This window comes from Ranitomeya variabilis, chromosome 6 (assembly GCF_051348905.1).
Source record: "Ranitomeya variabilis isolate aRanVar5 chromosome 6, aRanVar5.hap1, whole genome shotgun sequence".
Taxonomy (NCBI): domain Eukaryota; kingdom Metazoa; phylum Chordata; class Amphibia; order Anura; family Dendrobatidae; genus Ranitomeya; species Ranitomeya variabilis.
In genome coordinates, this window is record NC_135237.1 from 170,720,047 (window position 1) to 170,737,270 (window position 17,224).

Below are 17,224 nucleotides of genomic sequence, written 5' to 3' on the forward strand. Positions count from 1 at the left end.
AAGTTTATCCTCCTTTGGAGGTTTTCGGCTGGAGCTGAGGAGGTTCCCGGCACTTCCCTTATCCCTGGGCCTGCCTCCTCAGCGCTCCTAAATGACCGCCTTACATTGACTCTGATGAAATCAGAATAATCCTTTCCCATTCCAGGTCAATTAGGATTATCATAATTATTAATATTTGCCAAATGTTTTAAGGCATTTGTATTACTTACTGCAAAGTCAAAAGTTTACATACACTAAGATTACTATGCCTTTAAACAATTCTGGACTGCCCATGTGATGGTGTCATGTGTTTGGAAGCTTCTGATTTTTCAATCAAACTTCTCATTTTTCAAGTTGGTGTTATGAAGTATTCTAATATACTGAGATAATGACTTTGGGGTTTTCATTGAATGTAAGCCATAATCATCAACATTTACAGAAATAAAAAAACTTGAATTAGATCACTCGGTTTGTAATGACTCTATAAAATATGAGTTTAACTTTTTGTATTGAAGAACTGAAATAAATTAACTTTTTGATGATATTCTAATTTTGTGAGAAGCACCTGTATCAGGAAGGGAATTGTGGCTCATCCTTGGGTACAAAGTTCAAGAAAACTAAAGATGCCTCGATCATCTGTACAAACAATTATAAACAAGATGGGAATGTCCAGCCATCATACCGCTCAGGAATGAGATTGGTTTTGTGTCCCAGAGATGAGCGTGCTTTGGTCTGACATGTGCATATCAACCCAAGAAAAAAAACAAAACACCTTGTGAAGAGGATGGCGAAAGCTGGTAAGATTATGTCAATATGCACAGTGAAGCGTGTACTGTATCAGCATGGACTGAAAGGCAACTTTGCCAGCAAGAAGCCATTACTCCAAAAGAAACATAAAATATTAATGTCTGCAAATGTCCTGTAGTCTGATGGAACTAAAATTGAACTTTTTGAGCATAATGACCATCGTTACGTTTGGAGGAAAAAGGGAAAAGCTTGGAAGCCTAGGGACTCCATCTCAACTGTGAAAACACAGGGAGGCAGCATCATGTTGTGGGGTTGTATTGCAGCAGGAGGGACTGGTCACAAAATAGATGGCTTCATGAGAAAAGAAGATTATGTGGCAATACTGAAGCAACATCTGAAGACATCACCTGGAATTTAAAGCTTGGGCCCAAATGGGTCTTCCAAATGGACAATGACCTGAATCGTACTGCCAAAATGGTAACACAGTGGCTTAAGGATAACAAAGTCAATGTTTTGGAGTGGCCATCACAAAGCCCTGATCTCAATCCTATTGAACATTTATGGGCAAAGCTGAAAAAGCAGGTGTGACCAAGACGACCTACAAACCTGGATCAGTTACACCAGTTTTGTCAGGAAGAATGGGCCCAAATTCCGACCAATTATTATGAGAAGCTTGCGGAAGGATGTCCCAAACGTGTGACCCAAGTCATTCAGTTTAAGGGCAATGGTACCAAATACTAATGAAATGTATGTAAACTTTTAACTTTGCAGTAAGTAATAAAAATGCCTTAAAACATTCTCTCTCTCATTATTCTAGCATTTGGCAAATACTAATAATTATTGTAATCCTAATCGACCTAAAACGGGAAAGGTTTATTCCGATTTCATGTCAGATATTGATAAAAAGATGAATATGTGTCTTTTTATATAGTGCATGTAAACTTCTTTTTTCAACTGTACACACGCCCATTATTCTTTTTGCAATTTTTAAAATATATAAAATATATAAAATATATATAAAAAAAAAAATATATATATATATATTATACACACACACACATACCGCAATTTTTGGATTATAAGACGCACTTAAAATGGGGGCGCGTCTTATATTGCAGATATACCTTATCGGAGTGCTGCTGCGGGTGTCCCGGTGGCGGTGCTGCGCTGTGTCCTGGTGGCGGTGCTGCGCTGTGTCCCCAATGCTGCGGGGGGCTCTGCTGACATTTTGTGAAAGGCCAGAGCCCCCCGCAAGTTCTTTCATGGTTTCCTGTGCGGCGGCGGTGGACTCTGGGAAAATGGCCGCCGTGAGGCGGCGCATGCGCAGATCGAGATCTCGGCGCCGAAAAACAGTTGAATCCTTTTGCTCAGGCAATGTTCCCCAACCCTGAGGACTGGTTTTTCGAGCAGGACAATGCGCCATGTCACACAGCTAGGTCAATCAAGGTGTGGATGAAGGACCACCACATCAAATCCCTGTCATGGCCAGCCCAATCTCCAAAACCGAACCCCATTAAAAACCTCTGGAATGTAATCAAGAGGAAGATGGATAGTCACAAGCCATCAAACAAAGAAGAACTGCTTACATTTTTGTACAAGGAGTGGTGAAAGACTGGTGGAAAGCATGCCAAGACGCATGAAAGCTGTGATTAAAAATCAAGGTTATTCCAAAAAATATTAATTTCTGAACTCTTCCTGAGTTAAAACATTAGTATTGTTGTTTCTAAGTGATTATGAACTTGTTTTCTTTACATTATTTGAGGTCTGAAAGCAATGCATTTTTTGTTATTTTGACCATTTTTCTTTGTCAGAAAAAATAATACAAAAATTATTGCTGGGAAATTCGGAGACATGTTGTCAGTAGTTTATAGAATAATAGAACAATTTACATTTTACTTAAAAATATACCTATAAAGAGAAAAATCAGACAAACTGAAAAATTTGCAGTGGTCTCTTAATTTTTGCCAGAGCTGTATATATACATACATATATAATGAATGAATGAATGAATGAATGAATGTATGTATGTATGTATGTATGTATATATATATATATATATATACACACACACATACATATACATACACACACAGACATACATAATGCGTATATATATATCTATATATATATATATATATATATATATATATATATATATATATATATATATACACTATTATTACTATATAATTGTCTAAGGGTCACTTCCATCTTTCTGTCTGTCTGTCTGTCACGGATATTCATTGGTCGCGGCCTCTGTCAGTCATAGAAATCCAAGTCGCTGATTGGTCGTGGCAAAACAGCCTCGACCAATCAGTGATGGGCACAGTCTGGAAGAAAATGGCCGCTCCTTCCTCCCCGCAGTCAGTGCCCGCTCCGTGCTCCCCTCCGGTCACAGCGCCCGCTCCGTACTCCCCTCCGGTCACAGCGCCCGCTCCGTACTCCCCTCCGGTCACAGCGCCCGCTCCGTACTCCCCTCCGGTCACAGTACCGGCTCCGTACTCCCCTCCGGTCACAGCGCCCGCTCCGTACTCCCCTCCGGTCACAGAGCCCGCTCCGTACTCCCCTCCGGTCAGCGCTCACACAGGGTTAATGGCAGCGTTGACCGCGGTGTAACGCACTCGGTTAACGCTGCTATTAACCCTGTGTGACCAACTTTTTACTATTCATGCTGCCTATGTAGCATGAATAGTAAAAATATCTAATGTTAAAAATAATAAAAAAATAAAAAATAGTTACATACTCACCCTCCGGTGGCCCCCCGGATCGAAGTGGCCGGTTACCGATGCTCCTCACGATGCCCCGGTGACCGCTGCATGCAGTGCGGTCTCGCAAGATGATGACGTGCAGTCTCGCAAGACCGCTACGTCATCATCTCGCGAGACCGCAATGCAATCTTCAGACCGGAGCGCGCGAGGAGTATCGGTAACCGGACGCTTTGATCGGGAGGCTCCAGAAGGTGAGTATGTAACTATTTTTTATCTTAATTCTTTTTTTTTTTTTTTAACAGGGATATGGTGCATACTACGTCACTGGCCAATATACTACGTGACTGGGCAGTATACTACGTGGCTCTGTGCTGTATACTATGTGGCTGGGCAATATACTACGTGACTGGGCAATATACTAGGTGACTGGGCAATATACTAGGTGACTGGACAATATACTATGTGGCTGGGCAATATACTACGTGGCTGGGCAATATACTACGTGACTGGGCAATATACTACGTGACTGGGCAATATACTACGTGACTGGGCAATATTGTGACTGGGCAATATACTATGTGGCTGGGCAATATACTACGCGGCTGGGCAATATACTACGTGGCTGGGCAATATACTACGTCACTGGGCAATATACTACGTCACTGGGCAATATACTATGTGGCTGGGCAATATACTACGTGGCTGGGCAATATACTACGTGGCTGGGCAATATACTATGTGGGCTGCGCAATATAGTACGTGGCTGCGCAATATACAACGTGCGCTGCGCAATGCACTATGTGGACTGGGCAATATACTATGTGGGCTGCACAACATACTACGTGGGCTGCGCAATATACAACGTGTACTGTGTGGGCTGCGCAATGTACTGCGTGGGCTGCGCAATGTACTGCGTGGGCTGTGCTATACACTACGCATACATATTCTAGAATACCCGATGTGTTAGAATCGGGCCACCATCTAGTATATATATATATATATATATATATATATATATATATATATATATAGCCTAAACTACAATGGAAATTAAGTTTTGATTGCTAGAAAATATGTTTTTCCTATTGTCCTGTCTAAACCTGGGGCGTTTGTTATTGTAATGAATGTCCCATAGTCTGAAAACTCAGCAATTAACATAGATTTTATAATTTGAGCCATTATCTGCTTTTTCAGGAAAATTTACCCCAACAATGTAAAAATATATAACTGAAAACTATAATTCATACTCAATAATTCAGGAAATAATATCAATTAAATACATTTTCAATGCTAATTCAAAGACAAATTTGTATAAAATTAGGAAAAATAAGGATTATTGAAAAGGAAATTTGCACGTAGAAATACTCACTGTGAATCCAAGCTTTTTATAGTCCCTGGTGTACATAGATTTCCGTTTTTCAATACTGCCACCAAGAGTGTTTTGATCTGGTTCTACGTCAAATGCAATCCTACGCAGTTCAAATATAATATCCCTCTGGGCCTGCATCATGAACACAGAAGATGACAGCAATGTCATAAAGATACGTTACACTAGAGGCCATACTATGTCAAAAAATATATTTTGTAATCAATAGCATGTCTACCTGAAGGCATAACACTGTCAGTTTATACTGTAAAACTCAAGACACAGTTCAGTTGCTTCGGTCATGTCAATAGGAAGATTTACTAAACCATAAAAATAAGTAATCAAATTGTGTGCATACATCCATCAAATCATAAAAATTCTGAAAAGTTAGAAACTGAGAGTATAAAAAATCCTCAGGAAATGGCAGTGTCATACATGCCTTATTTAAGAATTGGGACTTCATTCCCCAAAACTAACTAAACAGATATTTTACACCTGAAAAGGATGCTGTATTTACTTTAAAAATCAATGGCAGAATGGCTGTATAATTCTTCAGGAAAGTTTAGCTCAATCTTTGCCCACCAATTTAGATTGATAGTTCCTCAGTGCTTCTTCCTGTTGCTGCTGAGATCTCACAATGCTCAGTACAAGCTGCAGCTGATAGTTAGGTAGGGTGTGCAGAGACCACATACATTTGGTCTCATGAGTAGAGATAGGCAGACCACTGAATGTTTGGGTCTAGACAAACAATTAAAAAAAGTTCAGGTTTTGGTACCAGAACAGTACCTGGACCCGATCTCTGACCCCATTCACTTGTATGGGGGACCCGACTATCCCGTGTTTGTCAACCTGTGATGTGCAAACACTGTTTCTGATCGACGGTAACATCATCACCGCCAGCCAGTCAGCCGCGGTTCCTATGCTAATTTGCTGTCAAATGACAGCGTGAGCCCGCAGCTGCGATGGGAGGTAAAAAGTATACCTCCGGTCACTGGCTGTCACGGGAGACCTAGGTATGCAAGAGCTAATGACCCGGGCCCCTGCGATTTCCCTCAGACTAGGGAAACCCTAACTGACCCTCTCCCAGAGTTTACACTGATGGTGTGCATGTCTGGGCCTCCATCCTCACCCTGTCTCCTGTTTCAACCCTAGGCTGAAACCTCCACCTACCACCCAGTTAAGAGACCATACACCAATACCCACAGTTAGCACAGACAAGGATAACGGAAAAATATGCAACACGCCGCAGTCACTCAGGAATACACTATAAGTGCACAGGGCAAAATAAATACAAATATAGGAAGGAGAAAATAAGACAAAGGGAAATACACCACCAGCAACGATACTCCAACTCCTAGCTCACCACTCCAGACCGAGATAACCAAGCACAAGACAGAAGCTATAATCGGTGACGCCCAATGTTCAGAAGAACTATTTAAAGGCAGTGGGCGTGGCCCAGCTTCCAATCTGAGCACCAGCTAAATTAACCCCGGACCAGCTAGATAAAATCTAGCCGACGCCACTGAGCACATAGTGGACAAAAGCGGAATTACCGCTGTCTGTCGAATGCCCTGGTATGAACAGCGTCCAACATGACAGTACCCCGCCTTCTACGAGGGACCCCAGGGCCCTCACGGCTTATAGGACCTGGCTTGTCCGGATGACGGCGGTGAAACATACTGACGAACCGATCCGCATGAACGTCCGAGGCTGGTACCCAGGACCTTTCCTCAGGCCCATAACCACGCCAGTGTACCAAGTACTGTAAAGTGCGGCGCACTACACGAGAGTCAACCACCTTGGAGACTTCGAATTCCAAATTACCATCCACCAAGACTGGAGAAGGCATTGATGTCGCATCCACAAGACCCACCACCTTTTTTAGCAACGATCTGTGGAACACGTTGTGTATCTTATACACTGTAGGAAGCTCCAACCGGTACGCTACTGGGTTAATGACGGCGGCGACCCTAAATGGACCAAAAAACCTTGGACCCAATTTAAGGGATGGTATTTTGAGTCTTATGTTTATTGTGGATAACCACACCCAGTCATCCACACTCAGGTCCAGACCTGGCACACGCCTACTGTCAGCCACACGTTTGTACCTAGCACCCACACTCAACAGGCGCTGTATTACTCTCCTCCAGACTGATGACAATTGTGCTCCTAACTGGTCTTCCTCCGGGACGCCGGAAGAGCCCCCCTGACTAAAAGTACAAAATTGAGGATGTAGCCCGTAAACACAAAAAAACGGAGACTCCCCAGACGATTCCTGGCGGTGATTATTGATGGCAAACTCAGCCAAAGGAAGGAACGTCGACCACTCCTCCTGGTTATCAGAAACAAAGCAGCGTAAGTACTGTTCCAAATTTTGGTTCATACGCTCGGTCTGGCCATTTGACTGAGGATGAAACGCCGAAGAATGAGACAACTTGATCCCCAGCCGTGAGCAAAATGCTTTCCAAAATTTTGCCACAAACTGAGACCCCCTATCAGAAACGATGTCAGACGGAACCCCATGAAGTCTGACCACCTCCTGCACAAATACCTGAGCCAGAGTCTTAGCGTTAGGCAACGAAGGCAAAGACACAAAGTGTGACATTTTTGAGAACCGATCAACAATCACCAAGATGACCGTGTTCCCAGCTGAGGAGGGCAAGTCAGTGATAAAATCCATGGAGATTTCCGTCCATGGCTTACTAGGTACCTCGAGAGGAAGTAGTGTGCCAACAGGACGGGAGCGGGGCGTCTTAGCCCTAGCGCACGTGGTGCAAGCTGACACGTATGAGACCACGTCCTGTCGGATCTTGGGCCACCAAAACCGACGTGACACCAACTCCAAGGTACCCCTAACCCCTGGGTGGCCAGCCAGGACAGCATCATGATGCTCCGCCAAAACCTTTAAGCGGAGATGAAGCAGTACAAACGTTTTGTTGATGGGAAGCTCAGATGGTACCTCCTCCTGGGCCTCGGCAATCTCAGCCTCAACCTCGGTAGTGAGAGCCGAAACCACAACACCCTTTTGGAGGATGGGTACTGGATCTTCCCGGGGTTCTCCCCCCAGAAAACACCTGGACAGAGCATCCGCCTTAGTGTTTTTAGACCCAGGTCTGTAAGTGACAACAAAGTTGAACCGCGTGAAAAACAGGGCCCATCGAGCCTGCCTGGGAGACAGACGCTTGGCAGACTCCAAGTAAAGCAAATTCTTATGGTCGGTAATAACAGTAACCTGATGAACCGACCCCTCCAAGAAGTGTCGCCATTCCTCAAAGGCCAATTTGATTGCCAACAAAACTGTTTTTAAGAAATTCAAATGCGCGCACAGCAGCCTCAGGCCAAACGGAGAAATTGGTACCCTTTTTAGTCATGTCAGTTAGCGGTTTAGCAATGATAGAAAAATCTTTGATAAACTTCCTATAGTAGTTAGAAAACCCAAGGAACCTCTGAAGAGCTTTTAGGTTATCAGGCCGTTCCCAATGCAACACCGCTTGCACCTTAGCAGCGTCCATTTTGAAACCAGAAGCAGACACAATATAACCCAAGAAAGGCAACTCCTGAACCGAAAATACACATTTCTCAAGTTTTGCATATAGCTTATTCTCTCTGAGAAGCTGTAACACCTGCCTGACATGATCTAAATGAGTATCACGGTCGCAAGAATATATGAGAATGTCATCTAGGTACACAATAACGAATTTCCCCAAAACATGCGAGAACACATCATTAATGAAATGTTGAAACACTGCAGGTGCGTTTGTCAACCCAAATGGCATCACCAAATTTTCAAAATGACCCTCAGGGGTATTAAAAGCCGTCTTCCACTCATCACCTTGACGGACTCTTATGAGGTTGTACGCCCCCTTGAGGTCAAGTTTGGTAAACCACTTAGCACCTGCCACCTGGTTGAACAAATCCGGCATCAATGGCATAGGGTATGGATCACGAACCGTAATCTGGTTTAACTCCCTGAAATCCAGACACGGGCGTAGTCCGCCATCTTTCTTCTTATCGAAGAAAAACCCTGCTGCCACTGGCGAGGATGAAGTCCTTATGTGCCCTTTGCTCAAACTTTCAGCAATGTACTCCTTTAGCGCTTGTCTCTCCGGACCGGAGATGTTAAACATCATTGCTTTAGGCAATTTGGCCCCTGGTTTAAACCTGATAGTACAGTCATAGGGGCGATGTGGTGGCAACTCTTAACAACCCTTCTCAGAGAACACATCCACAAAATCCAGAAGTGACTCAGGAACGCTTGAAGTCACAGCAGAAACACATGTGGCCAAGCAATTCTCCTGGCAGAATTCGCTCCACTGAATTATGTCCTGAGTTTTCCAGTCAATAACCGGGTTGTGCATAGACAACCATGGAAAACCCAGAACCAATTGTGCTGGAAGACTCTTGCGCACCTTACATGTAACCTGCTTGAAATGAAGAACCCCAATGTGGAGTTTCACCTCAGCCACAAACTCCGTAATCTCCCCCTGTGGGAGAGGAGCAGCATTGATGGTGACCACGCGGATAGGATGAGGCAGTTTTTCGACCCTAAAACCGGCTGTGCGCACAAACTCCTCATCAATGAGATTTGTGGCAGAACCACTATCCACAAAAACCATGATAGGCAGCTCTCTGCCAGCGACAATATCTTTGGCAGGGAGCATGCATTGAGAAACCACCATGGAGGATATACATAAGCTCAGATTGGACTCCTCCACACCCTCTGAGCTTAGAAGTTTTCCGCCGTTGCGTTTTTCTTTGACAGCAGAGGACAAATATTAACAAAATGACCAGTTTTACCACAGTAAAAACAGGCTCCCTGCTTCCTGCACAGGGGCTCGATGCTTAACATGTGACACCCCTGTGATTTGCATAGGTTCCGTGGGCTCACCTGCAGCAACCTCACGTGAACCTAAACCTTCTCCCACAGTCGGCGTCTCATGCTCCCCCTGACGCAAACGGCGATCAATGCGGACAACAAGACTTATAGCGGAATCTAGTGAAGCAGGAGTCTCGTACATCAGGAGGGCTTTTTTAACCCTTCCAGAAACCCCATGAATAAACTGACACCGCAGCGCGGGATCATTCCACTGAGTGTCGACCGCCCAGCGGCGAAATTCAGAACAGTAATCCTCTGCAACACGCTCCCCCTGGCGAATAGTGCGTATCTTAGATTCTGTTAGAGCCATTTTGTCAGGATCATCTTAAATGTGTCCAAGAACAGAAAAAAAATTCTCCACAGAGTTAAATGCAGCAGAATCAGATGGCAAAGAAAACGCCCATGCTTGGGGGTCCCCGTTTAATAATGACAACATCAGGCCCACACGCTGAGCCTCATTACCTGAGGAGATCGGACGCATCCGAAAATAGTTTGCAAGCTTCACGAAAAGTAACAAATTTACTGCGTTCCCCAGTAAACTTTTCAGGCAAAGGAAACTTAGGCTCAGCAACTCTACCTGTCACTCCGGCTTGCACATTAGATACTGCTACTCCCTGTTGCTGCACTGCCCCCCTCAACTCAGTGACCTGTAGGGACAGCGCCTCCAACTGGCGGGTTATGGAATTCAAATAATGTTGGCCGATTATAATGTCACGGGAGACCTAGGTATGCAAGAGCTAATGACCTGGGACTACTGCTCCCATCAGCCGACACCTGCTTCCACTAATAACAGTGAGAGCAGTTATCAGCCGGTGCTTGTGCTCTAAATGGATAATTAAAAAGAAAAAAACTGTGTGGGTTCCACTGTATTTTTGATAACCAGCTAGACAAAACTGACATCTCTGGGCTGCAACCCTGTGGCCTTTAATTAATTTGGGGATCTCATCACTGATGTGAGCATCACTAGTCCCGTTACTCCAGTCAATGACTGGAGTAACATTTCTGGCTTAAGGTATGCCACAACTTTTAACAAATCTGCCGGGCAGGCTTTGCCATGCCCAACTCCAGCTCTGCCCATTTTGCTGTAGCTGGTGAGAAAATGGGATAAGTTGCTAAATTTTTGTGCAACTTCATGTTGTGCGAAAAATGTTGAAACATTTGAAGATCTTTAATGCTAGTATTTATGTGTAAACAACTTAGGCTACTTTCACACTGGCGTTTTTTGTCCTCCGTCGCAATGCGTCGTTTTGGTCAAAAAACGCATCCTGCAAAAGTGCTTGCAGGATGCGTTTTTTGTCCATAGACTAACATTAACGACGCATTGCGACGAATTGACACACGCCGCAACCGTCGTGCGACGGTTGCGCCGTGTTGTGGCGGACCGTCGGCTGCAAAAAACGTTACATGTAACGTTTTTTGCTGCCGACGGTCCGCTTTTTCCGACCGCGCATGCGCAGCCGGAACGCCGCCCCCACCTCCCCGCACTTCCCCACACCTCACAATGGGGCGGCGGATGCGCCGGAAAAATGCATCCGCTGCCCCCGTTGTGCGGCGCAGAGAACGCTAGCGTCGGTAACCTTGGCCCGACGCACTGCGACGGGCCGAGCCCGACGCTAGTGTGAAAGTAGCCTTAATAAATCAGGGCCTTCGTGGTCAGATCACTACAGAAACACTGCATGTATTTTTTCTTTAGTGATAATGAACATAACCAGCAGACATCAAGTACCATAAAACTAACTGAAAATAATTATTCCTTGTTAAAGGGGTTTTCCAAAGAATAAAAGTACATTTTAATTAATAAATCTTGGAATAATAATAATTTCCACAATTGGATGTAATTAAATAAAATGTCCCTGTGCTGAGATAATCTTATGAATATGCCCCTGCTGTGTCCTGTGTAATGGCTGTGTCTGACAGTGCAGAACTACTCTAGTGCATGGTCTGCACATACCAAAACTTCTGGCCAGGGAAAGAAGCAGAAGTCACCTATGGTAAGTGAGTGTGCAGATGAAACAACAGGACAGCTGCTACTTTCTGAGGTTGAATTTCCCTGCTTGAGGTAATACTTCCTTGTTTCATGCCATGTGTGAGTGTTCCTGCCACGTCACAAGTCCTGTGAGCTCATCGTGAATCAAGTCAGTAACATATAAGCTCAGCGGCCACTAGAGCTCTTAAGTCACTGACTCGATTTATAATAAGCCCGTGGTCCTGGTGACAAGGCAGGAACACTCACTCGTGTATTGCTTCAGGCAGGGAAATGTGTCATCACTGAAAGTGTGAAACGATCGGGAAGGAGATGTCACTCCTGCGCTGCTGCTGCTGATGATGATGAATCCACAATATAATAATAATAATAATTTTTATTTATATAGCGCCAACATATTCCGCAGCGCTTTACAAATTATAGAGGGGACTTGTACAGACAATAGACATTACAGCATAACAGAAATCACAGTTCAAAACAGATACCAGGAGGAATGAGGGCCCTGCTCGCAAGCTTACAAACTATGAGGAAAACGGGAGACACGAGAGGTGGATGGTAACAATTGCTTTAGTTATTTGGACCAGCCATAGTGTAAGGCTCGGGTGTTCATGTAAAGCTGCATGAACCAGTTAACTGCCCAAGTGTGTAGCAGTACAGACACAGAGTGCTATTAACTGCATAAAGTGTATGAGAACATGATGAGAGGAACCTGATTTTTTTTTTTTGAATGGGCCACACAGGGATGGTTAGGTTAATGCATTGAGGCGGTAGGCCAGTCTGAACAAATTAGTTTTTAGGGCACGCTTAAAACTGTGGGGATTGGGGATTAATCGTATTAACCTGGGTAGTGCATTCCAAAGAATCGGCGCAGCACGTGTAAAGTCTTGGAGACGGGAGTGGGAGGTTCTGATTATTGAGGATGCTAACCTGAGGTCATTAGCGGAGCAGAGGGCACGGGTAGGGTGGTAGACTGAGACCAGAGAGGAGATGTAGGGTGGTGCTGAGCCATGGAGTGCTTTGTGGATGAGGGTAGTAGTTTTGTACTGGATTCTGGAGTGGATGGGTAGCCAATGTAATGACTGACACAAGGTAGAGGCATCGGTGTAACGGTTGGTGAGGAATATGATTCTGGCAGCAGCATTCAGGACAGATTGGAGAGGGGAGAGTTTTCACAATAGCTTCCAAAGGATAAAAATGTACTAAACAGGCTTACAGGGTCAACGTGTTTGAGGTCGAGCAGGACCTCTTCATCAGGACAGGAACCTGGTGTGACTGTCAGGAAAGGTTGTACTTTTATAATGTTAACTGTAAATATTATTCGTCCCGTGACACTGCTGTACTTGGACACTGTCACGTGCCCGGTTTTGCGTTTTTTTCTCAAAAGAATACAGTATAAAAGTACAACCTTTCCTAACAGTCGCACCAGGTTTCTGTCCTGATGAAGAGGCCCTCCGTGACCTTGAAACGCATTGACCCTGTAAACCTGTTTAATGAATTTTTATCCATTGGAAACCATTATGAATTCATCAGCAGCAGCGCAGGAGTGACATCTGCTTCCCAATCGTTTCACACGGTTTGGTCCCTCTAGTGACTGATGTCCGTTCAGCAGCTGATATATTTCATACCAGTTACATGTTGCCCTGTAGCAACCATACAAGGTGAGTGGATTCATTTCCTTGACACCTTTTTTTTTTACCGGTTAAGAACCTATTGCACTTTCTTTCTTTCCCAGTTTCGTTGTTTGCATTATCACTGAAAGTAACAGCTGTGAGATCCTGCTGTTTTGTCTGTGTACTCACTTATCATAATTGATCTATGCTCCTTATCCGTTAAAAGGAGCTGTGGTAAGTGCCGACCATCAACTATGAACTGGAGCAACTTTGCATGGTGAAACACAGCCATTACACAGTACACAGCAGGGGGACATTTATATGATTATCTCAGCACAGGGACATTTTTTTATAAATTTAATTGTGGAAATTATTATTCCAAGATCTATCAATTAAAATCTATTTAGTCCATGGGACAGCCCCTTTAAGTACGGTGCTGTATATGACAATACAATTCAGCTCACAAACACTCACTTGATCTTGAGGATCCATTTTTGTCATCATCCTATCTTCTAATAAATTGAAGGTCAAAACTTGAAGCACATATAACTGGTGAGCCATCTCATTATTAATAGCACTCTGTGCTCTGATTACATGCTATAAAAAAATAAGAAAAACACAATAAGGTACACTGCAAAAATTATGAAAAAATAGCGATAAACTAACACTTCTAAATATTCACTGCTCTCTCTCCCTTATGCTTTGCTACTGTAGAGTAACCGCCAAGTAGAAGGCCACATTTACTTTAAGCCATCTTCTCTCGCTGGCCTACTCATTACAAAGATAAGAAAAAATGCTGTATTAGGCGTTAGAACTAGCGAGGAGTGAACGTGCCTGGATTACGTGTTATCCGAGCATGTTCGAGTGTTAGCCGAGTATCATGGGTGTGCTTGGATAATATATTCGAGTCCTGGTGCCTGCATGTTTTGCAGCTGTTAGACAGCCTCAACACATGTGGGGATTGCATGTTTGTTAGGGAATCCCGCATGTGTCTAACAGTTGCAAAACATGCAGGCGCAGGGACTCGAATATATTATCCGAGCACACCCACGACACTCGGATAACACCTGAACATGCTCATATAACATGCAATCCGAGCACGTCCGCTCATCACTAGTTAGAACATTGAATGTTTTTTTTTTTTATATTGTAACTTTGAGAATTTCACTTTAAATGCATTTCCAGACTGGACAGATTGATGAAAAATGTGTTGAAATTTTATTTTTAGGAGGATTTTCAGCAAATCCATAATAGTCCAAAAGTCCACAATGTTAATGTCACTCTGCCTTCCTTTTGCAGACAACAATTAAACAGTTTGGACAAGAATTGTCAAAAGTCCACTGTAAAAGAACAAAAATGAACAGATTGCAGGGAATCCTGCTGCTAATACCCCTGTCATCAGCAGTGAAGCATGAAAGGGGTTGTCCAGCCTAAAGCTACAAGTCTGCAGTTACTATATGTGACTGCAGACTTGTGAATCCTCACATCATGCGCACTGTGTGCTGTGAGGAGTCTCTGTTGCCGCAGTTATGTGACTGCAAATATGTCATGTGATTGTTCCCAGCTACATTCCGACTAGACCGTTTCCAACCTTGCTCAATACAGATGCTTTGAGGGAGACCGCACCTATCCAGTCAGACTGTGGCTGGGAGTACGCATATCACATACTTGCAGTCACATGACTGCCCGCTGCTGGCGCTGGCACCGGAAAATCCTCACAGTGTGCAGTGCACGCAATGAGAGGATTCTAAAGTCTGCAGTCACACAGCGAGACTTGTAGCTTAAGACCCTTTAAAGTGTTCACTCCCTGCAGGATGGACTTATACATCCAGAGAAAAAGCAACTCCCACAAGGCCCTCACCAAACTGGGTAAAAGCTGGACCACAAACAAGTGACCTCCCTCTATCACATCCCTATGCTCTAACATGACATATAAAGGAGATGTCTAAGGGCGCACTCATATCCGACAGATATTGTTATAGAAAGGTTTGGACCGGTCCCATTCATCTGAATGGAATGTGCAGAAATCAATGCGCTCGTCATCAAAACAGCTGCATCCAGGAGGATGAAACCAACTTTCACTACATTTCTGCCACAAATTCAACCGCTTCTGAATCTGCATAGAGCAGACGACCACATTGAAGTCTAATAATTGACAAAACTTACGGTGATAAAAAAGGGGGTAAAATGTTGATTTAAACTGCGCTGCTGAATGATTCAAGGTCCAAATATGTAGCCATTAGATCGTGGATTTATTCAATGCGTTTCAAAGTACAAGACTCCTTCATCAGGACACCACAATATACTTATACAGAAGCTACAGAACTTTAAATAGATGTAACATTCAAAGCCAGGCGCCAAATAAGATCACCTGACATACCAGTGTCAAAGTTCAGAGATGAGCACATGACATATTCATAGTATATATTTATGAATTTTTTCAAAATAATTATTTATATGGCATTAACAACATTTTTATTTCTCTTTTTTCATAGAAAAAACGTATAATGGATGGAATCAAAAAGAAAAGGAAAAAGGAAAAAACAGGGTGCAGTAGAATGGAACTCGAACCCGCTGTTCCAAAAAGAGAATGCCATGATTTTTGACTCGTCAGGATTGGTGACATTGTGTATGAGCTAAATGGCTTGAACAGATTTCATCTAAAAATATATGAATATATTTATATATAAAAAAAAGTGTTATTTATTTTATTAATTCCAAATCAATTTAATATAACTAATTAAACAATTAAAATATGTTAAAAAGATTCTTTATTTTTTATTTATTAAATGTGTAATAAAATGATAAAAAAGTGTTTACTCCTCATTCATTCTATTAACCACAGATTTAATTTGCGATAGAAGAATATTATATGAAATTTCTACAAAAAAGCCGCCTACTATCAGATACAGATTATCACTTTAATGAAGTTCTTGTTTATATGGCCAAACTATTTGGGCTGTGAAGGGATTGCACACACTTCACTGGTGTAAAAGAGTCATAGGAAGTGAGCGATTCAGTGCATTCTGCCGAGCTCATGGTGCTGCGTATGTCTCCACCCCCATACCAGAGCCATCAAAGAGAAGAGGGGAGGTCAAGAAAAACCAGATCCATCCCATGGGGGAACTGCGGTGTCTCAAAGCAAAAGCACTTGAAAAGCAAAAAAAAAACATTCATCAGGAGAACATAAAGATTCTGGATAAAGATTCGGATACAAGAGTTACCTCGCATCAGAAAAGACAGACAGAAACAAAAGGTAAAGGCAACTAAAACACCATTATACAAAGTCGTTACTAATTGACATTTTCCCAGTGTGAATTCAGCTGTACACGTGTCCCGCTATCTCAAAAACAATGCTCATCCTCCCTTTTAGATTTTTATCACCAAAATTAATGATTTTAAATTGTTAACTAGAGATTAATTATCCCTTCTACTAATTATATCAGATATAACCACTCATGTATGTGAGAAATTTGTGATTCATTTGTGATTTTAGTGATGAATCAGAAATAAAAGAAAAAAATATTATAAAATATTATTTGTTTTTCCACCATTATGGTGAATCAAATAGTGTCTGTGTGTGTGAAAATAGAATATTTATCGTGACTGAAAACATTATTAGTGAAAAACTTCAGTGATTTAGTTTAATCCATGCGGTTTTAGAGCGTTCAGATTATAGATCCACGCGGTTTAATTTTTGTATTCTGTCAGTGGAACTTACTGGGATATGTTCAATGGGGCTGATTGTTAGCTCATTATAGTTTTTATTATGCATAATTGAAAATGTCTTGAGAGACCATGAAGCAGATACCCTTTACGGATATTGTGTCGGTGTGAATTAAGCCTTAGATGTAATGGTTGTGTGGTTCTGCCTATATATTGGTTCCCACACTTACATTCAATCAGGTAGATCACATAGTCAGTTAAACAGTTTAAAAACTGCTTCATTGGAAA

At 42.9% G+C, this 17,224-nt stretch overlaps 1 protein-coding gene across 3 annotated transcripts in view; it reads right to left on the reverse strand.

The window, feature by feature from the left end:
* The window catches only part of ELMO1 (engulfment and cell motility 1), a 522,734-nt gene that overhangs the window by 274,055 nt on the left and 231,455 nt on the right, over nt 1-17,224 (reverse strand). For all 3 annotated transcript variants that reach the window (XM_077269247.1, XM_077269246.1, XM_077269248.1), the window contains 2 exons: nt 13,745-13,867; nt 4,804-4,935 (listed from right to left, as the gene is read on the reverse strand). In XM_077269247.1, coding sequence (XP_077125362.1) covers nt 4,804-4,935; nt 13,745-13,867 — 255 coding nt within the window. The remainder of the gene's footprint in view (nt 1-4,803; nt 4,936-13,744; nt 13,868-17,224) is intronic.